The sequence below is a fragment of the Bombus huntii genome, chromosome 11 (assembly GCF_024542735.1).
Source record: "Bombus huntii isolate Logan2020A chromosome 11, iyBomHunt1.1, whole genome shotgun sequence".
In the NCBI taxonomy this organism is placed as follows: domain Eukaryota; kingdom Metazoa; phylum Arthropoda; class Insecta; order Hymenoptera; family Apidae; genus Bombus; species Bombus huntii.
Window position 1 is genome coordinate 10,601,233 of NC_066248.1, and position 22,743 is coordinate 10,623,975.

Below are 22,743 nucleotides of genomic sequence, written 5' to 3' on the forward strand. Positions count from 1 at the left end.
GACATGGGAGCGGATATGCGGAGTGCGGACACGCGAGTGCACGCTCTGTCGGCCGTGTGCCGGCATCCTACGATGTACGAGTTTTCACGACGAGAGAAGCCGCTCAAAGATTACCGGCCTCTGAAAAGGAGAGAAATAAACGACGTTGACCGGTAATCTCGGAATCTTAACGGAAACTGATTAATGATAGCGTTTAGTTGTTTTCTGTCAACGTGCCGGTACTATGCTGTGTCTCAATGCACTGTGCTGTTCGCTTTCCCCCTTTTTCTTCTTCATTCTTTTCCTCTACGTTCCTTTTCTCTTTCTTCCCTATCGCTAAATATATAAAATCGGATGAGAATTGCAAGAAATTGTTACATTTTGAATTCGACGGATGAATAGCTCGTCGCTTTGCAATGTGGGCGGCTCTCCTAGCGTTTCGTATTCGTAGAATTTTACAGTCGACTAATTCGTTTCCTTTTTCGGTATAGAGTTTGTAAAACAAGAAGCGACGAAGCGAACGAGTGTCGTCGAACTATCCAGCAATCGATGACAGCAACGACAGTTAGGGAACAAGTCGAAAAAGATGCGAAAGAAAAATGGAGATTGCAGGTCTGTGATACAAAACAATGTCGATTAGCAGCCAGTCGTTCCTCCTGTTTCTTCCACTTTGTTACAAGCGGTAGATGTTTATCAAATTTCGTTTGCATCGCTTAACACGATTTAATTATACGAAAGTGGAAAATTATTTGATGCTATTTATATGTACCGGCTAGCAAACACCGTGTCGAAACAGCAATTATTCGCGCGCCGTCTTCTACGGCACGAATCTACGCGGCGATCAATTTTTTTTCTCTCGAGAGACACACCGTAGACCGGTGAAGCCACGAACATAGGCAGAGGAAAGAGCGCAATTTAAACCGAGGCGTAAGTTTAATAAATTAGAGTTTCCTTGTTCGGGAAACGTTCCACGGTTATGACAAGAGGTTGAAGAGGATCCATGCCCTGACGGCCGGTTTTTAATGCCGGAAGCGTCCCTCTTTCTCCTTCAGGCCCCTCTGTTTCTTTCTCTTCTTCTCGACTTGCTCTCGACTTCGTCCCGCTTGTACCAGCATTTCTTTCGCTGGCAACATCTGTCGTCCGTCTTTTCTCTGTTAACTCTGTCTCTTTCCCTCCACTGTCTCTTTCCCCTTTTCCCTACCTTCTTCTCCCTTTTATTCACCGCCTTTTCCCCCCTTTTTGTTCTTTTCTATTTCCCTCTTTCACCTTTTCTCCTTCAACTTCTTTCCACGATAGCATCTGTTCCACTCGAACGAGTCTATTGCCAAATTTGGGGCTATTTGCGAATTCCAACGAGTTTGAGGTTTCCTCGTATTTTTCCCTCTATGTCTGTTCAATATTTCCTTCGGGACAACGTCGATTCGATTAAAGCTCGTTGCTCGTGAAATTCCAACGTGTTTGCTTTGAACGGGGATTCCAGTTTTACGTTAGAATCGTAAGAATCTTGTGGACAGGAAATATTCGTTTTTCATTCATCTTTTCTGTTTAATATTTTTTCCACATATATTTCCGTATTTAAAACAAGCAATCTCAAAAATACCCCACGTTTCAAGGAACTATTTGAAACACGACGATTATTATTGTTACATAGCTTGTGGAGAACGCAACATATTCCTTTGAACTTATTCGAATTTCAATGTGTGTAATTCTTCCATCTTTCACGCACTATTTTTAGCCTACCTGCTTTCTTTTTCTCCTTTCCATTCTTTTTTTGACACGCACGAAATAAACACGGATATTCGACGCGTCATTAATTGCATTCCTGACTAGCGATGCTCTCTGATTCTCCCTTACCACCTCCCACGCTACATCTCTTTTTGTTTCTCTCTCTTTTCCATTCATTCGGTTGTTACTCGCGGCTCGGTCCTTTTACCTTATTCCACCGGATGGTATCACAATTCACCGTTCATCAATGAAACATGACTAGCTCTTGGTGTTTCGGTGAGTAGGCTTATTTATCGTGCGGTAGTGCCTTCTAATTGGCCCGCGTTTTTCTTTCCTTCTTCCTCCCGTTCATCGCCGTCGGTCGATTCATTACGTAAAGGTCATGGATTTCACCAAGTTTGCACCGCTGCTGCCAAGTTTAAAGGATCATTCATAACGATTCCTTGTCTTTGATTTTCCATTAAAGATACTATTTTCTTTTATTTTTCCTACTACCGTCATCTTCGTTATTATTTAACGTTTTAAACACAGAAAACACAACTTTTATGTTCCTTACATATAAAAATCTAATTTTTGTTATTCACTCTTGTTCAAAATTTGCAGAAACTACGCGCACTGTGCCACTGGCCAATATTTTGAGCTTCATTTTTATGCAATAGCTCATGAAAGTATTCAAACACTTGTAGAGATAGTTTATACGAAAATTTAAATATGTTTTATATAACGTACCCAATACAATACGCTTATATACAAATTTCCTATACAAGTGTTAAAATACTTTCATGACTTTAAATAGAACTATATAATATTCTTATGTTGATTATGATCCTGTTTACATATAATAAGATAAAAGCAATGACGTATGGTCACCGAAATACGTATTAGATATTTTCGTCGAAGAGAAGCTTCGTTGAAACTTGCTATGGTGGTCCACGAAAAAAGCCAGCCATATCTCGTCCTAATATCAGAATGCAGCAACGCACCGGAAGTCTTAAAAAGTCGTCTTATCTTCAAAAATTCTCGGCAACGTATCATCTTCTACTCATCCTGTTTCCTCCGCCTCGTTTCCCCCGTCATTTCTGTCTGCTTTGCGATGAATGATTATCGGTCTGTTGCTCGTCTAAACTCGAAAATTAACTCGTAAATGTAACTACTGTTCCGTCGGCCACTTTATCCACTAGCAATTAGTCGGACATTATCGTTGGAAAGTTCTGCTATCTTAATGGGAAGGAATCCTTAAGTATCACGTCCATCACGTTCATCGACACTTCTGTTGTTTCAAATACTATATACATACAACATTTTCATATCTATTGGAACCTTTCACCTATGAATCAAAGTTCGTACTACTCTAGAATAAAAAAACACAAAGTACAAAAATATCTACTGCAATCTTTCATTTGTAAATCAAAATTTGTATCGTTTCAGAGTAAAAGAATGCGAATTCTCAAATATTCATATCTCATGAAAATTGTGCCGCTTTAGGGTAGGAGAGTATAAATGATCAAATTCTCATGCCTATTGAAACCTTTTAACTACAAATCAAGCTTTATACTGTTTTAGAATAAAAAGGCATGCTTCTAGAATAAGAGAACACGAGTTATCAATTTTTAAACGATATTTTTGATGTCCCCCAATTTATGTTTCATATCAACTGGTATTTGAGGAATTCATTCGATCGAATGACAATTAGAGTTTGAATCCGCGGGATAACTTGTTTGTAAGTGCATCGGTGCGTTTATATCTACATTGTCGTGTCTCGTCGCATCGGTGAAGCTGAATCCGGACAGCATGCGTCACTAGTTATTTTTGCGGCCAAACAGACACACGCTTACTCGCATAGCATTCCACTGTATTTATGTTACGGTGACAGTGGTTTATGCTTTACCTTAATATTTTGTTTTCCTTTCAAGTACGGAACTCTGATGCGACCGAATCTAGAGTTCTCCGTTTCAACGCGCAGCATTTGACGTGAGGAGACCTTGACGTTACTTGCTCGTTCAACTTCTGTCAAATTTCGATTTGTAAATTTAACTGAGAGAATCTTTTTCTTTCACTGCAGTATGCTGGAATTCGCATCGGCCCTGTAGTCAAGAAGGATGTTATGAAAGCCTCTATCATGTTGGAACACGATAGTCAGTGAGTAGCTTGTTTATTTCAAAGAATTACATCTCTGCATTTGTTATAACGTATAGATTCTATCTAATCGACGTTAATTTGTTCACAGGTACGCCACGATCTTGGCGTTTGACGTGAAGATCGAGAGAGACGCTCAAGAGTTGGCCGACTCGTTAGGAGTTAAAATCTTCCAGGCAGACATTATTTACCATCTCTTCGACAAGTTCACCTCGTATAGAGAAGAACTGAAGCAACGTAAACGAGACGAAAACAAGCATATCGCTGTATTTCCTTGTAAACTTCGTATCTTGCCACAGGTATATACCATATAAGTCCCATTCCTCTCACATTTGCCTATCTTTATACCGAATATCTAAATTGGAGCAAAGCTATCGTCATTGAGGCGACTCTTTTCGGTCAGGATGGCATTTGTCGACGATTTTTCTTTCTAAAAGGACATTCGTCTCCGTTTCAGTACATCTTCAACTCTCGAGATCCTATCGTAATGGGCGTGATGGTGGAAGCCGGGATCGTAAAAGAAGGAACACCGCTTTGCGTGCCCAGCAAAGACGTGAGTATCTCGTTTCTGTTTTCTTACTTACTTGCCTCGTTACGCTTTCTTAGACTCCAAACGTGCTGTACGTTATCAGAAATGGTTCTGCGCTGCGCAGCATATGAAGCATACAAATCGAAGAGAAGTTCTGTCGCGCGAACATAATTGCACTGCGAAAAAGTCTCCGGTCAAGAATTAATTGAAACTCTCGTCACGGTAGTCGCGTGTCTCTTTTCCCTCGTCGCTTCTGAATACGATTATCAGAGAATTTGAGTCGAATCCTTAAGGGGCACTGTGGCTTGAGTTCCGAGCGAGCGGGCTCTTTAGTAACGTGTAGGTGAACTCGTTCGAGGGAAATACGCTGGTCCAGTTGGTCGATCGATCGCCTCGATCAAACGATTGAATGCATAAACCGCTCGAATCTTGCTGGTTTCCTCCAAATTCCAGATCGTGATTTTTCCTGCATAAAATTTCGCTCCTCTTTCGATCGTTGTTTAGACTAATATCTTGCGTGTTTTCCGTCACTTCTTGCGCTCTACGAATACAGAGAAATGAAAACTGTCTGAACAAAGAGTCATATGCGCTAATGTTATTTTTCTATGTACCTCGCCTTATCAGCGCGAGATCAAACGCGAAAAATTTCTAGATTAGTGTTTTGCGTGTCTCATTTAAGCGTGAAAATTGTTCAAAGCATTGGACCTTGTCGATGTACTTTCGTGACACACCTTGAAAGTTGATTCTTCGAAACATATTAAATCGATCTATAACTGGTATAGTGGAGTCCATGAAATCATCTTTGTGGTAATTTAGAAAGTACGCGTCGTAAGTAATCATAACTTAATAACTACCAGCGTATGCATAATCTACAGTACCACTTTTTGCAAGCTTCTGAATATTTCTGTCTACGTGTCAAAGTAACTAGCATATCGTTTTTACGAATTTTGAAAAATAAGTAATGGCGAATAATTTACGCTTATGATACTATAAAAATCTGAAGCAAAAAAGAAAATTATGAACATTGTAAACAGTTGGGAAAATTCGAGAAGATTATCGAGCCGATTCCACGGACGAGCGAGTTCCTTCTCTGTTTCTTGTAGGAGTAAATTGGTGGGTAGCTGTTCTTTGCAGTCTCGCCATACGCGGTAGCACGCGAACACTACAGGTTGCCTAGCCTCGAATTCGTAGGCGTCGCAATGCCATTAGCAGCCTGCAAATTCCCGTAAACAAAAATTCCAACTATATTCTCTTGAAATACACCCACGCGGTGGTCGTGCGCGCCGACCGAAATGATTTACTAGGCAAACGGTTCGCCTTCGAATAGTCGCGTTCTTTGCGTAAGATCGTTTCGAATTTTCCTGCGTGGGAACGGCTTGATTTATCTAGACATAAGTATCCCCGGTGTTCGTTTAACGAACATTCAATTATTGGCTTGACAACATTCAATTATTTCGTCAAACTCGAACGTCAATCTATTGTGATACCAGTCCTTGTCTTCTCGTTGCTCTTATCGCTTAGACCGCGTAAATATTTGTGTTTTTCTTCGTTTGATGTAATAAAGTAGGATTATTTAAGTTATCTAAGCTTCAACATCTGGAGATTTAATCTTGAACCTTGCACAGATTAATCATATTTGTTGTAGTATTATGAGACTCTATTGCTCTTTAATGTTATAACGAAAGAATGAGAAAATATCATGTACATGCTCTAGATTCAGTAGGAGAAGATGTTAGGAACAAGAAAATAATTCGAATAACTATATTGTAGGTTTATTTGTGAGTGCAGTCAGACACTCTCGCTTTTTTAAGATATTTAGTGAGAAGTATTCTAAAATAGCAAAAAGAAAGCAAAATCGGAAGTACTTAAGACGAGTTTCATTTGAACTCTTTGGACATTTACTTTCACGGTGTATTATTAGCGTGCAGTCAATGAAAATTAATACGAGCTGAATATAACCATAAAAAGCTAATATTTGAGGAAACTGTGGATAAAATTCAGTTCAAATAGAGAAATCTCTGTGCTTCTCTATTATGGTGAATGATGAATTATACGTGTCATTTGGCATATGTAAATTTATGTTCTCTTATACGATCATTTAACAGCAGCATAGATAAACGACAAGCGTTGAAAATTGTTCAATCCCACTTTCATCGTTTTCCAATATTTCTCCGGTCGCGACAAGCATCGACACGATATCCCCGTATGACCTGCGGCATTAAATCTTTGCGGTTAATTTAACACGATCGGTTGAAGTAAAACGAGGGAAAAAAGCGTAAGAGGTGACAGGCGACGAGGCGTAGTGGTTGGCAAGCCCCGCGACTTTCGGTCCGGCGGTTACGTTTCAAATGCAAATGGTGGTATAAATTATTCGATTCAATAATATCGAAGCGTATGTGGGTGATAGCAACGCGTAAAATTCGTAACGTGCACGTCACACGCTGTATTACCGGCTGCGTGTGCAACGAGTACATATTTCTCGCCCGCGCATAGAAAGCAGTTCCGACCACGTTGCTGGCCCACGCGTCCTCAACTCCAAACCGTACACACTCCTTTCGGCCCTACCCTGCTTTTTCGTTGCATTTTAGTCTTTATTTAAGTTCGACTGAAATTTCATTGTCAGACGGTGTTCGCGATCTTGATTAATTAACTCAACTTTTCGTTAATTTCTTAATTTCGTTACGTAAGTACATGAACGACGTTCATTTCTCAAAAAACAAATGATTTACGTACTTTTAAGATGACATAAATAATAGTAAATATTATAATAGGTAGTATATTTTAACTGTTTTTTTTTTCTTAGAACTTCTATTTTACAATTAAATTTCTTATAATGACGCATATTGTAACTCAGCGGTCTATTTGTCATTTGTCAATTCACTGATATCGTTAGTTGATAAATTAAATTGGAAATTGCAGAAGTTATTGTTTCATATAGCTTTGATGCGGAATGAACATCCATACACAGTTATGTAAGACAGTATAGTAGATACCGAATACATAAACGATAGTGAATAGATCTGATTCGTGTCTCTGGTTGTCGTGGTATTTTTTATTAGCAAACGATTATCCAGACCGGATGTCGAGTATCACGATTGCCTGTTAGTGAGCAGGGTCAGGTTAGGTCAGTTCTGAAGTCACCGTGTCGAATCTCGAACGGATCTGTATTCGCGAATGAGAGGAATGCGATAGACGTGGTGCGCCGTGAAAGGAACATACGAAGCTCGTACAGAAAAAGACGACACGACTTTTAAGTACGTGATTCTGCAAACATTGGCCGAATTAGGGCCGTCTCGTGCGCTGTTGATCATCAAATGGTTCAGTATGAATTTAATAACTGGCGGTTTTTCACCGTAGCGATATTATTCACTTATACAACTTATTCGTAAAAAAATATTACTTTATATTACAAGTATTTGCACATATCCTTATTTTTCAATGAAACAGCTTCTTTATCAGGATTTACATTTCGATCTCGTAATATCCAATTTTTGATTCCAATAACTTGAAATAACTTGAAAAGTCCAGCTGACCCGAGATTTCTGTACACCACTGTAAATACGCGAACATGAAGATCATACCCATTAAATCGCATGTTTTTGAAAGCGAACTAACTGTTTCACTGTCTCTCTCTTTCTGCTCGTGTTTTACGTGGAATTTTATTACACTGTTATACATGTTGGTTTATATGTTGTCAGCCGAATCAGTAATTAAGAAGTCGTTAAGACGATTGAAAAATCGACTTCTTAAAAAAAAAGGAGAGAGAGAAAAGAAAGAAATGCCTCGACGAAAATAACGAATTAATGGGCAGGAAATGAGTAGGATTGATGAAAATACGATTGGTTTCCAAAGATAAAGTCCATGAACAACGTCGGAGGTATTTCCACGGCTTCCATCGTTATCGGGCGTATACGCGCGTTGCGCAACGGCCTCGATAGGCGCTTTAACGTCGAGCGGAAATCCGGCGGATTCTTTTAGCCTGCCGTTTTCTTGCCGTTCCGCCATTCCTTTTCTTCGTCTTATCCCTTTTCCTCCTTCTTCTCTAGTCGTCCGCTGGTGTTCTTGCTCGTCGCTCGATGACCCGAACTTATGTTCGCGTTACTTTTCCTTGATAGATTTTTCCATTCTTATCCGCTTCGATAGTCGATCGTTGATCGTATTTGTAGCGCATCTTGCTTGGTCGACGCGATAATAGGATTCATACACTGATAGGAATCTCGAGGTTGTTGAAATAAGTAACAAGATAATAAGATCGAAGACTAAAAATGATCGTACGACTGATAGAATTAATGATATGATTTGTGAAAGGCTGAAAAATAATCGAATTTCTTTACAAGAACACAAGGTTAGAGTGTTATGTCATGAACGACGATGAGATGAAGAATGGAAGGATCGAACGAATGGTAGAATTAATGATATGTGTTGAAGATTACAGGGGGAAATATGATAAGTAGAATTTTGTTGATTTTCTAATTTTCATATTGTTTAATGATTAAAGGGATGTACTTTAACATAGCATAGTTAACAAAAGGAACAAAAGGAATTTCTGTAAAATTTAACAACATTATGCCGTGTTAGAAAGTTCATTAAAGAGATGGAAGATTTATGATGATCTTACATTGTACTTCGATTAGATTCAATGAAAAACGGCTAGTATCAGAGATAGCGATTGGAACGGAGCAGGAAATCAGTTTTGGAAAAGAAAATATCGATTATATGACAAAAGGTTGGGATAGTATGTTACGCTTATCTGGTAACTTTCTGTCTACCTGGAATCATATTTTTTCCTATGCAACTGAATAGGCCGATACGGGCGAGGGTAGATCGATCGTGTCTCGTTAAAGCACGCTCCCCTTGTCGACGATGCTTCAGTCCCTTTTACGAAGTCGTGTCACGACAGCTGGAAGCTCGAACAGCGTTAGACGAGTAGCCGGTGAGAAAGAGCCCGTCTAGGCAAAAGGTCTCTGAAGACGAAAGACTCTTTTATCATCACAGCCTCAACAACACGCTATCTTTCGTGCGTGAAGTCCTATTCAAATTTTATAAAAAGGTCTCCGCTCTGATTTTCCTTACTTTTTATCATTTAATCAAAGAGATTAAAGGAAGATTAAATATCTCGTTCTTTTATATTAAAACGGATATTTTTCCAATTAACCTTCGGACGATATCGGACGTAACAGAAAAAATTGTTCTTTCCTCCCTGAATTTTAGAATTTATCTAAATCTTGATAATATCAAATGGTCTTCGATATGCCTTTATATCTATCACACATCGTTACGTGAAAATATGGTTGAACCTTGAAGACCATTATTTTAAAAGTTATGCGTATATAAAAACCATGCATATTGTACAGTTCAAATATTCAACTAATATACGCTTACGTTCTAAAATAATGGTCTCTACACCTTGGGATTGGTATTCTTAGATTTTAGTCATTAAAAGTAATCGTAAATTAAAATACAAAAAGTCACAGACTCGATATGCTCCAAAACGATGCTCAGTCAAAAATGTTATCTGTGTAAAGAAATGTTATAACATAGGATCATAATGTTAGGTATCATTTTAATGCCATAACGGCTCAGGCATAATTAGCGGAACGGCGTTACGAATTTAAATGCGACTTCCCGTCGGTTGGTAGTTCGACGTTTGATGATAGTTATATCAAGGAAACGCGAAGAAGATTTTCAAACCACCACGAATTATATTCCCGTCCGGAGTGACAGGAACTAGAAACTCCGTCGTGTGTGAGTCCCCTTCCGGCGGAAGGCCGCTCGTAACGTTCTTCCTTTCCCTCCCATCTCCTCTCCCTCTCTCTCTCTCTCTCTCTCTCTCTTTCTTTCTCATTCCCTCTCTCTTGTTCTCTGCGCTCTCTACTCTCGATCTCCCCCTCGTTTTCCTTCTCGTCCGGTAGCAGGTACCAGAATATATTTGTAAATTTACTGATTGCGAGTAGAAAATTAACACGTCGGAGCGGATTGGCCGAGCGGGACTGCGAGGGAAGCTAATTAACGAGCACACGAACGGAATACGAAACGTGTTTCATTATCGAGCACGATAGCGAGCTGTACAAATTTTTCACTAACTTGTAGCGAGAGACGTTCGACGCAATATAGAGACACACTAGAAAAAGAAACGGAGGATTAAAAGGATTCACACCAAGAAACGTGGCACATTTCTTCGAGATGTAGTGGCTCGTCGAAGTATTTTGCATTTATAGAAACTTTCTTTTGAATATAATGCGTTAGGTCGTCGGGAAAACTTTTAAGTAGAATTAGACGTTATTTGATAGAAATTTGCAATCAGAACGCTGTGAAGTTTTCGGACAGCCCAATATTATGGTATGTAATGCGAAATATATTGGAGTTTCATTAAACAATTATGATTATATTGATAGAACTTGGGACAAAACTGATCGCAAAAATAGATACATTTCAAACACTATTCATATAATCACGATAGTTGATTCTCATTATATCGCTAATAAAATGTCAGAATGTTTCGTATAATACATACAATATATTCATAGAAGCGTTTCTACAAGCGTTCGAATACCTTTGTGAACCACTTGTACGTTCTACCAATCTATGTCTGTGAACAGTATGCAAACAGATAACAAACAGACGGTTCATGAACTATTCGCAAATACCAATAAGGGCGTGCTTGTAGAACAAGAGGGATGGCATTCGAACAACATTCTAGACACGACCGTGCGCGCAAAAGGGAAAAACGTCTCGGTTAATATTAGAGGAAAGGTCAAAATGTAGTGAAGAAGGGCATATAAGTGGAAGAGATGCCGCCCCCTCAAAAGAGGAATGAAAAGAAACGAAAAAGGAAAAAATATAAAAAAAAAAGTAGACGAAAAGAAAAGAAGGTTAGATGAGGAGGGATAGGAAAGGGTGACGAGACAGCTGAGGATGGGGGTGAAACGAACATACGTGGGACAGCGTACCTACGTTTAGAGCGTCTACCGAGTGATAAACGACCGGAAGGAAGCCAGAGGCGTTTCCACGAAAGTTAGAGACAAGCCGGAAGGCCGAAAGGCGGGATGTGGTTGGTGAGTAAATGGCATCGATGCGTTAGTATGTGCGTATTCTACCTCATTCCAACCTTTCCCTCTCCCTCCCCTTTCCATACGTATTTCTCACTCTTTCGTTCTCGTTGTCGACTCCCTTCCTCCCTTCACTCTTTCTCCTTCCGTCGTGTTTCTCTAAGTAGGCAGCTGGTTAACGTTGCTATCGTAGCGAAGGAAAAAAAAGGAGAAATAGCTTGGGAAAGAGAGATGCGAGAGGAAGAGAGATAAAGAGGACGGAGGAAAGGCGAAAGAGAGGCAAAGAGAGAAGAAACTGAGAGAGAAACGCTGCTGGCCGGATGTCGAGTTTCCAATGTCGAGTAGATCATTTTACCCAGGCTCGCGATTAATTTTGTTAACGACGAATACGAACTATAATCGCATCGTCGACGAAACAGAGCGAATCTTGCGAGTTCCTCGCTCGGAACAGAATATGCATATCGTTCTACTTTCAGGTCTGGATTCCTTCTTGACGTATCGAATTTAAATGTCACTTGCCCACCACTTACGTATATTTTTCGCTATTTAGAGGAATCTTTAATTGAATGTATCTATGTACAAGAAAACGAGCAAATGTAAAAAACACGTGACACCAGAGAAACAGGGGGTGTGAACGCTTTGGGCTCGAATCGATATATCGACCAGCAAACCTGATTCTCCGCTCTTGTTGTTTAGGAAAAGTTTCTAACGTGTTGTTAATTGATTTATTCTCATGTTCTCGCAACGTGTAAGAGACATAAACTATCAGATATACTATCAAATACGAAGTGTAAAGAGTAGATACCAGCAAGATTTTCAGAAACAGTTGTTCATTCAATGATGTTGATTGCGAACGAAGGAAGGACATCGCCGCTGGTAGTGGGGATTTCATTCATCGACGCATCCGTCCGACTCATTAAGTAGCCGATAGATCAAAGGTATATCGCACACGTGACCGATCTAAGCAACTGATTAGCCATTCATTGAGATATTGACAAAACTCGTAGCAAATGCGATAACGTAGAATGGTTACTTCTGATGCGTATTACATTCTTTAATATATATCTTGGGAGATTTTTTTATCGAAAATGGAATACATAGTACACGACTTGAAAATGTTACGTTGCATTTGAAAGTTTCAAATTTAGAAAGTTCATAGCGTTCCCAATAGTGCATATCTTCTACATTGTATTTGATAGGATTGAAGAAATCCTTTTTCAGGTATGTATCGTTATCGAGTAATTATCGTGAATTTTTACCAAATATTAAAATATTAAGTTCGAACAGATGTTACTCTTGGTTCAAAATAAGATTGATTAATTAGCGGTTTTTTTATCAAGAGAACATACGATCCAAGTTTAAAAAAAAAATTCTTTCGTTACTTTCTAAACGAGCCAATATTCCCTAATATTTATAGTAGTATAGGTCTCGAAAGAGAGAGCGAGGGAGAAAGAATGCCGCACAAATCTCATTTTGTGCATGCACTTAAAGCAGCGAGCCACACCAACGACGGCGGTTGGCTGTTAGCCGCTGAGGTTCGTACAAACTATAAAGCTTTCTAAATCGGTGCGGCTCACGAAAATAGACTTCCGGTTCCCGTCTCACGCGTTCACTTGCTGCGCTGTGTCTGCTCCCGAGTATGCCAACACCGATCCTCTTTTCGTCTCGTTTCGCTTTGCTTTTCCTTTACCCTCTTTCCCTTTCCCTTTTCCACCTCTCCTCGTCTTTCTTTTGTTTGTCTTCCACGGAAACCCATCTTGAACGAAGGAAACGTAAAAATTAGAATTCCTCTATAAACAACTTTCATTGACGATTCGAACATCATATTGTTTTCTATTCGAAGCTTTATCGATCGTAAGATAAATATTCAGAGTTTGATCGAGACGGAGCTAGGGATTGCAATACAGGTGGCTCCCGTATTTGCGTCCTGTCTTTTTAAGCGTTATATGAATATATAATATAGATTGCGATGTTATTCTTGCAGTTCTGTTATTAAATGTGGGATTCGGAAAATAAGCCAAAACGGCAATCGTATGATCGATGCGTTTCCTTGTTTCCTCTTAATCCTCTATCTACGATATATGGATCATTCAAAAGCCATACTGATCAAACGTATTAATTGAAACGCAATGAAAAATCACAATATTTTTCTAAATTTATTGTGAAGCTTGTGATTATACTATCTTGTTGTGAGAAATAAATTCTATTCTCTTTCAGATGAATATTAATTATGTATCTGTGAATCCTATTATGTAAAGGTGGAGTTAATTAGTTTGGTTTCTGAGAAGCTCATATACATATCTATACAGCGGAAGCTTTCCTACGTGTTATATAAAATATTTTGAAATTTCATTAATACCGTAAGGAAACACAATTGTCACAACTATATCGCTAAAATTTGAAATCCATCTGAAGCTGCGTATGGAAATTTTAGACATTTATGTACGAACGCATATGTACTTACAATAACACGTGAGCAGCCAGATTTCTACAGGTATTCGAATCCTTTCGCGCGCTGCTATATAGACATCATCATACAGACATCACATTACAATCTGTTTATACTTTTTACCAAATACCGTTTTCTCATTTATCAAAGAAAATCGCAAAGCCTAGACGAAGACAGTTAGAAACGTTGGAAAAGGGGAAAAAACTTTGCAATGATGTTTCGAGAGGACGCGCTTGTTTTATAGAGTTAATGAAGCTCGTGCAGCTTCGGCCGACGTAGGTAATCAGTTTTTTGTTCTGGGTAATCGATCATATCAATCAGATAGAGATAAGTTGTTCGGATAGAACTGGCAATTATCGGAGATGATGGCATCGAGGTTAATCGCGTGTCCGTTCCGGGACGATGTAAGTAAGGTCTGTTGCCAGGAGAGAAAGATGGTCGGTAATTACTGTTAAATCTGCGCTGTTAGCTCAACATAAATTTCCGTGGTTTCTCCTGCGGTGCGAGAGCGTGCGTGGCTCGTGTGATGTCAGTCGGACGATTCACGCTTCTGGCTACTCTGTATCGCGCGCTCACAGTTGGCCTGCGATACGCGTTCTTTGAGTACATCGGCTGCCACGTTGGCCTCGTTGGTCGGTTTACTAAACTTAGACTCATTCAGAATGGCCGGCTTTCGAATCGGGTGTCCACGGGCCGGGACCGCGTCATGTCGTGCCACGGCACGTTTCTTGGCGACCGTAAACAAGGGAATCAGGCTGCGAGAACTTGACTGTGTACGCACGCCGACGAGAAAGGAACGCGGTTGAATGAAAGCAAAAATAATCCTGCCTGCCAGAGATATATGTGCTCGAGTTTGATACGCAATGTGATTACTAATTACCGACCGGGTGACACGTAAATATATATGATGCATGATAAATACGAATTAGCCATGATTATAACGAATGCCTGTTCTGTTGTTGTTCCGACGAGATGTCATTTCGACGAATACGCTGGAGCAATCGAACGTATATAGATTCTTATGAGCGTATGATCTTCAGATGTTTCATACCTCAGAACGACAGTTCGTTAAAACGCGCATACTCTATAACCATAGCTTTGAGCGGTTGTTTACATTTTAAACGTTTAGTCGGAAAATATGAAACGATGAAAGTTTGTAAATCGGCGCTATAACGTCTACCAGTTTCCATGGGTTTTACAGTAATTTCTTGGATAGGCTATTTAGCCTATCTTGGATAGGGTATTTCGTAAGAGGCTAATTAGGTCGGAAGGCAAATATTTCGAAGTTGGTCGCGAGTGCTTGTTTCCGGACGTGAAGATTAGAGTGACGCTAATCACCGGATAGATCGGACGACAAACGTTGGTATTTAATTAGTTGCTCCTTTCGGTACCAAGTATCTGATATCCACGTATCGTCTGGCGATACACAATCGTGTGGCATAGAGATAACGCACGAGGCGAGTAAAGTGCGAATAAAAAGAGAGAGAGAGAGAGAGAGAGAGAGAATGAAAGACGACGACGTGGGATGTTAAATGAATGGGTGAAATAGTTCGCTTTTAAAATATGGCGTTGTTAACATACTAAATTAAATTCCAGTTCGGGCTAAGAAGAAAATAAATTCTTTCAAATAAAATTTTTGTTTTCCCATGGTTGGCTTCCCACGTGTTCCGAGGCTGAAACGCTCAAGAAGAAAAAAGATCCGTGGTAACCCACGCGAAGACGAGGAAGACGTCGCGAATTCTCGCCAAACGCGTTCCCATCTTCTTTCTCCCTTCTACACGAAACGAGACGCGCTGCAATTTTCCCACTCGAATTCGAAAAAACAATTGGTCAAACCTGTTTACTCCCAGTCGCATTGCTAACGGAGCGCACAGCGGTGTCGCGCGAATTAACACGCCACTCTTGCACCGCGAAAAACAAAGCATCGAAAGACACGTAGTACACTGTCGGCTATCACTATTAAGATACTGGCTGATATTTAATATATATTGAACTTCACTGCTTTTACTTTCTACTTATTTTATTATAAATATTTCGTTCGCGTCGTACAGCCTAGTTATTTTGTTACGTGTCTCTTTTATTCGTACCCTACAGCCTAATTATTTTATCATAAACCTGCCTTATTTGCATCTTATAGTCAACCGCATAAATATTCGTCCATTTATCACAGTCGACTTTTTCAGCCCTTTATAATGTCCTTTAATATCGTTCTAATATAATATTCAATATTTTACAGCTGTATAACGATTGTAAAAGTTTCTAGGAACGTTATCTTAGTTGGACTCATACTTAACACTAGGTTTACGGGACTCGTCAATTTAACGGATTTCAAACCTCGAAATGAAATATCCCAAAAACCATAGCATTAATTTTAACCATTGCATCATAAATTAGTCATTTCATCTAGAGAATTTATACACACAATTATTTTTTCCTAGGCTTTCTAATTTTTGAAATCTGTATGTAGTATACCTATCTGTACGAAACCCGTTAAATTGACGGGCTAGCTGATTTCATAAACAAACCGTTTTTCAAAGACAGTGTGCAAAAGTTTCAGTTATTGTAGACATTTCCCATCATTGTCTCCACTTATTGTAAGTATTTACAATAGGATAATTGAATTTGGGCACGGTATTTTCTTTTTTTGACCAATCCCCCTTTTCTAGCAATCATGAGTAAATGCAGGAGATATAATAAGACATTGAACAAAATTGTCAACATCGATGAAGATTGTTCTGAGGATACCTCCGAAGAAGATCAATATGAATTAGGCCAAAGCGAAGCTGACAGTGAAAGTTCTGAATACACTGAAAGTGGAGAGATAGAAGGATCTTCGGATAATGAAGAGGGAAACATTTTGAAAGTGTGTCGTAACAAGAAAAGGATGCGTATTTTTTCTAGTTCTGACTCCGAGGATGAAAGGACGAGCATTCCAAGCACATCCCAAAATGTAATGGGTGAAATTGAAATTGCAATTGACGGGACACAGTGGATAAAACTGAAAGCAGGCGGATCTAGGGATAGGACGCCCGTTCGTATGATATTCAAGGATATCGCAAGGCCTACTGGCTATGCTAAGAGAAATATTATGCCGGGTTGAGTAACTAGTGCTTTCGAATTGATAATTGACAGACACATAATGGAACATATAAAAGATTGCACTGAAACCGAGGCGCATCGAGTTTTGAAAAAAGACGGACAATCATAGTTGCCGAGTTGCGTAGTTTTCTAGGAATTCTATATGCCCGGGACGCATATGAAGGGAGATCATTGAAAGCTTCCGAAAGATTATAAACAGATAAATTTGCGCTGATATCCGAAATATGGAACAGATTTATAAGTAATAGCCAGGCTTGTTACAAGCCATATAAAAATATCTCAATAGATGAACAATTATTTCCAACGAAAGCACGATGCATAATAAGCCTCATAAATTTGGCATTAAGTTTTGGTTTGCAGTTGACGTCCAAACAAAATATATTTTGAATGGTATCCCTTATATGGGGAAAGATGAAACTCGATGCTCAAGGGAAAAAAAGGACAAGATGACTTTGTTTTCCTCAAATTTATATGTCGGAGTCAGGTTGGCATTTTGGGGCGTTCGATGAACCTTTACTTACTTTACCGTCGCGAATGTAGCCAATATTTATCAGTACGAATGTGGACACTACAAGAGGCTATGAGTCATGGTAATAGGATGGTCGAGATGATGGTGACAGTGAATTCAGGTTCGATAACGAATCCACGATCTACGGGAGGACAAGTATCAACGTACTACTCGATTCGGATAACTCAATCGGCAATTCGTCCAACGACTCTAACACTCCAACTCTAACTCTCTTAATCCAAAAGAGGCTGCCCTTATATACTCCTGTCCCCGCTTCTCGGGTTAATCTTTGTTTTTAAGGAGAGCCATATAATCGTTTCATACCTCTGTCAGGTACATGTCCCTCCCGTGACCGTGGCTACGTCCGGTGACCTGCCATGTCACTTCGAGCCCAAACCCATCGTCATAAAGTCAGATTGGAACATTAAGACTATTTCTTATTTTTATTACTTAAGGGCGGCTATAGTAAAAGTCTGAACTAGTGTATTGGGATTTTTCCCAACATTCCGGACGGGAAATCCCGCTGTCTTTCCATCTCCGACATATATAAATCAGAAAACTGCACGCTTACCGTGTATAAAAGTAAACCTAACGCAAAAGTCCTCCTTCTAAGCACAAAAAATACAGATATACAAGTAGAAGACAATTATAAAGGTGATCCAGAAACCATTGCTTTCTATAATAAAACAAAGTTTGGTGTGGACGTCGTTGACCAGATGGCACCCAAATATAGTGTGAAAGCAGGGAGTTTCCGATGGTCCCTTCAAGTTTTTTTTTCAATATTTTAGATTTGGCAGCGATAAACGCGTGGATATTACGCAAAGAGTGCACCGGATCGAAAATATCCAGAAAGGAGCTCATATTTTGTCGAAGATCAGACGCTTCATTTCTGGGTCTTTCAACGTCAGAAGTGCGAAATAGTTGCCAAGTGGGCTACTGCAAAAAAAGATAGAAGAAATAATTGTTGCATATATTGCAAAAAGATCGTATGCGGAAAATGCACAAACAAAATTCAGTATACTTGTAAAAAGTGTGCTCAATAAATATGATTACCCTATAGCGTTAATATTATTGTTATCATTTCCGTGATAATAAAAAAAAAGACTTTTTACTTATTAATAATTTATTTAAACGTGAAGCTTAATATTGTTCAATTCAGACTTAATTTGAATAAATCGATTTTCTAAAGAAAATGCGTATTTTCATTTACCCGTCAATTTGACGGTTCCTTGTAGAGATAGGTATATAAGAAACGCTCGTAAACCTAGAAATTATTATTAAAGTTTTTCAACAATTGTAACGAGTAGGCGATCTAATACTTATGCTCGGCCGTGAAACTACGTGGAACGTAAAAACCATAAAAACATATATAAATAGTATTATTAACCATAAAACATGGACATTTATGCTTTATATACAAAGCCCTTAATATACGACAAGGCGTTAGATGAAAGAATAAAAAAAAGGCGGACAAAGAAAGAAAAGCGACAGAAGAAGCGAAGCTTAGAAGGCGAGCGTATCGAACAAGGATGCGTACTTTCTGGGAATACACGCTTGCAATTACGTATATATGGTAATGCGTGCGATAGGACGCGAAGAGTGTCGAAAATTGGACGATCGCGCAACACCATAAAAATAACCAGGAATGGAGAAACGGGAAGAATATGGGAGACAACAAGAAAAGAGCACACCAAGGCGACAAAGAACGAGCCTCGTGATTCGATTCGAGCCGACTACGAGCGTGTATGTGGGCATATTGCTCTTTCGGCGTGGGTTTCGAAATACAAGACCGAGTATATTCCACCGGTCATTGTCAATCGATTGATACCGTGCTTCTACTTCCTTCGATCTCGCTTCGATCTCGGCCCTTTCCTCTTCAATCATCTTTTTTTTAATTCCTGCTTTGATTCCTCGAATTTCCCATAAGCTCTTCCCTCTGGTTCTTACTGGTGTAACAGGAAATAACATTATCTTGCTATAGACGATTCACAATGAGCCCCTTTTCTCACATCATCTTTCTAAATTTCTAAAGTAAGTTCTTAAATCTTTTGTAAGCTTTCCCTTTTGGTTCTTATTATTGATATAACAAGAAATAACTTTATCTTTCTATAGATGTTCCATAATAAAATTGAAACGATAAGAGTAAACATTCTTCCAATAGGTGTACCAATGTTATTATACATATAGTCTCATCGTGAAAGGTTTGAATAGATTGGCGAGTTCTCGAAGAAGGCAACGGTTAATTAAGCGTAATTATAGGCAATTCTTTGAAAAGGATAAGCGGCAATCTGCGCGTGTCCCCAAGCGAAGTTGCGTCCGGGTTTATCGCCCACTTGGCGCTCTTGCAGCTGCAGGTGTGTTACGGCAATAACGCAATTCTGAACGACGTGCTCGAGCTTTCTTGCCACTATACGCCATTCTATAGGGTGCTCTTAAATCCCAATACACTACAAGTTCCCATTGAAATTCGTTATTCTTTTCCATGAACCTTCCTCGACTGTTTCTTCAACGATTTAGGCGCACTTCTCGTTTACGATTATTTTTTCCCACGCATAATTCTGTGGCCACAAATGGGACAAAATTCTGTGAAAAATTCGAAGATCACCGCGTGTACGACGGCCCACAGGATCCAGCAACCTACGTCCGAGTCGGCCCTGACGACGCGCAATGCTCAGGTACTCGGTTTTCTCTCGACTTCCGGTCGCAGAAAGGAATGCATAGGCGGAGCTATACCCACGCAAAGAGACACACGCCGATCGAGGATGGAAAAAAGACACGGCGACAAAAGCTGCGAAACAGCCTGCGTATGGAGCTGTGTCTATGCGAAAAATTCCCCGTATTTTTCGAAATCTTTATGAAATGTTCCTAACCTGTGTCGTGCTTGGAAGGCATCTCGGCGGTTATTTACATAGAACGTTCGAAATTAGAGAATGGATAACGCACAGCACTCGCGAGGGAATATCTGGTGGCTACGGAAAGTATTTTGCAGGTTATTTTATTTATCATAGCATTAACACGCTAATTAATTAGCTGAAAATATCATTAAATTTCATTATCATATCATTTATTATCGTATCATTTATTAGTATTTTCATAGGACTATGAAAATGAGATGTAGAACCTGATAAAAAATAATTAGAAATTTCGTTAGATAATAAGGACGTATGTAAATAATTTTTATAGGCATTATGGATCATATTTATAGAATAATTGTAAGATAACTAGTAAAAATATGACTGATAGATTTAAAATATTTATGCTATAATGCTTATGTTTGACTTTGCAGTTCGTCGAATTGGGTATGGTTACGAGCATAGAATACAACCATAAGCCCGTGGAATCTGCGAGGAAAGGTCAGGAAGTCTGCGTGAAAATCGAGCCAATACCTGGCGAGGCGCCGAAAATGTTCGGCCGTCATTTCGACGAGAAAGACTTCGTTGTGAGCAAGGTAGGCCTTTGATCTTATAATTCATCCACGGGAGTGAGTTCAGTAACATTGTAACAACGGGATATTATCGTGAACATTACAGACAATTGCTTAATTCAGGAAACATTATTCCGTATCCACCATCGATGTTTATGATCTCGGTTTCGTTGATCTTACGTACCATACATTCTGGAACGTATAATAAGAGGGTACATACTTTAAAAAAATGCCGGCACAATTTCGTTATCAATGATCGTTATCACGAAGAAGAAGAACGTAATTCTGTGGTTCGAATTTTCTCTTTGAAAGCGAATAGCTCGCTTAGCGAGTTTGATAGCCTCTGAAATAATGAAGCGCCGTACGTTTAAACCGTGCAAAATGCGGTGCAAGCACACGAGGTTTATGTGCGGGATTACGAGGAAAGGAGGAACGATTACAAGGCGAACGTTTCAGAGTTTCGTGAAGCAGCTGCTTCGAAAGAATTTGATCGACAGGTGGGTCTTGGCCGTTGATGAAATTCCGCTAGAGAACCGAGTATATACGTTTCGCTTTTTCCCTCGTGCACCGAGCCGATTCGCATAGCTTTGCAATTTCATCGAAATCAGAAGCGAGCGAGACGGAAACGATCCTTATTAGTATGCAAGACTTTGGTCGAAAAAGGAAGATGCACATCCGGTAGCGATCAGGCGTCCACCATCGACTTCCGGCCTTCGCAGAACTTCCACTCTTCCTCCTTCCCCTCACCTCGCCTCTTTCTTTTCCGTCTTCCGCTTTGGATATCAACTGTGAATCAATCGGCCCTATACTTTAATGGAAGCGAATATCGTGTGCTCGACACACGTGTTTAGCTCCCATAAATTTCACTTAATTGATTACATGAGTCAGAAGCTATACCGATCAACTCCATAAATTGAAATGTAAGGGAAAGTAATAATTATAAGCAGTTCGTACTGTTCCTCTGTGATGAATAAATTCATGAAAATAAGTTCTTTCTTTTCCTTGAAATGTTTGATATTAATTGTGTAAATGAACTTAAATGAAATTGAGAGCTTCGTATAAAATGGAATTGATCGTTTTGGCTTCCGAGACGTGGATCATACGTGAATCTTTGTGCATTCATGGGAAATTTAATGGTTCAAAGATACATAGAATGCACATAATATACTAATTATAAAATATTCAAAATATATAATTCGCACGAAATTCGTCTTGTTTTTATATTCATCATAATATATGTATGCATAAAAATAAGATGAATTTATGTTACAGTACAATAGATATATTTCCGTAACTTTTCAATAAGTACATAAACTTCCGCGGTTTAGTGGCTTTCATATTATTCTTTTATCTAAATCTAGAAATTTGCTTTATCATAGAAGCATAGCACGAATTCCGTGTTCAATAGCGTCAACTCAGTTTCCTCTAGCTTTATCCACGCTTTCCGGTTGTGCACGCGTACTCAACAACCATGTGAACACTTATATGTGCACAGCCCGTCTGGCTTGGGTATCTTTGTGTGCTGCCAAGGCGAGCGGAAGTCGTCGTTACCGTTTGCTTCGTAGAATCGATTCCCCGGAATCACCTTGTTCCCACGATGATTTGTCAAGCGACGATTTTGCTCGTTCCTTGGCAACAACAGAATTTTCGCCTTCCCCTCCTTCGTTTCATCTCTTTGACCTCTTAAATTCTACACCGTAATTTCTGCTCAACCATAAGTTCAAAAATACACCGTACCGAATCGTGCAGAGTAAAATCATCGAGACTACTCAATAATCAAAAGTCGATAAAATCGACCTGTGATTAAATTGATAGGAGAAGTGAGAATAGGTGAGGCTCTTCGTT

General features: G+C 39.4%; 2 protein-coding genes and 1 long non-coding RNA gene across 7 annotated transcripts in view; 2 read left to right on the plus strand and 1 right to left on the minus strand.

The window, feature by feature from the left end:
• The window catches only part of LOC126871038 (60S ribosomal protein L27a), a 112,104-nt gene that overhangs the window by 10,197 nt on the left and 79,164 nt on the right, over positions 1 to 22,743 (minus strand). The window contains exon 1 of one of the 3 annotated variants that reach the window (XM_050629398.1): positions 2,748 to 2,754. The exons of 1 other annotated variant lie outside the window; for it this stretch is intronic. In XM_050629398.1, the coding sequence (XP_050485355.1) occupies positions 2,748 to 2,750 (3 nt within the window). In that variant the 5' untranslated portion in view covers positions 2,751 to 2,754. Of the gene's footprint in view, positions 1 to 2,529; positions 2,535 to 2,747; positions 2,755 to 22,743 lie in introns of those variants that run through there. One more of the 3 variants, XM_050629397.1, reaches the window with a different exon arrangement.
• Positions 1 to 22,743, plus strand: part of LOC126871024 (eukaryotic translation initiation factor 5B) — a 33,936-nt gene that overhangs the window by 7,222 nt on the left and 3,971 nt on the right. For all 3 annotated transcript variants that reach the window (XM_050629351.1, XM_050629352.1, XM_050629354.1), the window contains 4 exons: positions 3,767 to 3,843; positions 3,932 to 4,139; positions 4,298 to 4,393; positions 20,761 to 20,922. In XM_050629351.1, coding sequence (XP_050485308.1) covers positions 3,767 to 3,843; positions 3,932 to 4,139; positions 4,298 to 4,393; positions 20,761 to 20,922 — 543 coding nt within the window. The remainder of the gene's footprint in view (positions 1 to 3,766; positions 3,844 to 3,931; positions 4,140 to 4,297; positions 4,394 to 20,760; positions 20,923 to 22,743) is intronic.
• LOC126871042 (uncharacterized) lies at positions 5,394 to 18,540 on the plus strand. The gene is made up of 2 exons (XR_007691509.1): positions 5,394 to 16,461; positions 16,534 to 18,540. It is a non-coding gene; the product is annotated as an uncharacterized LOC126871042 (long non-coding RNA).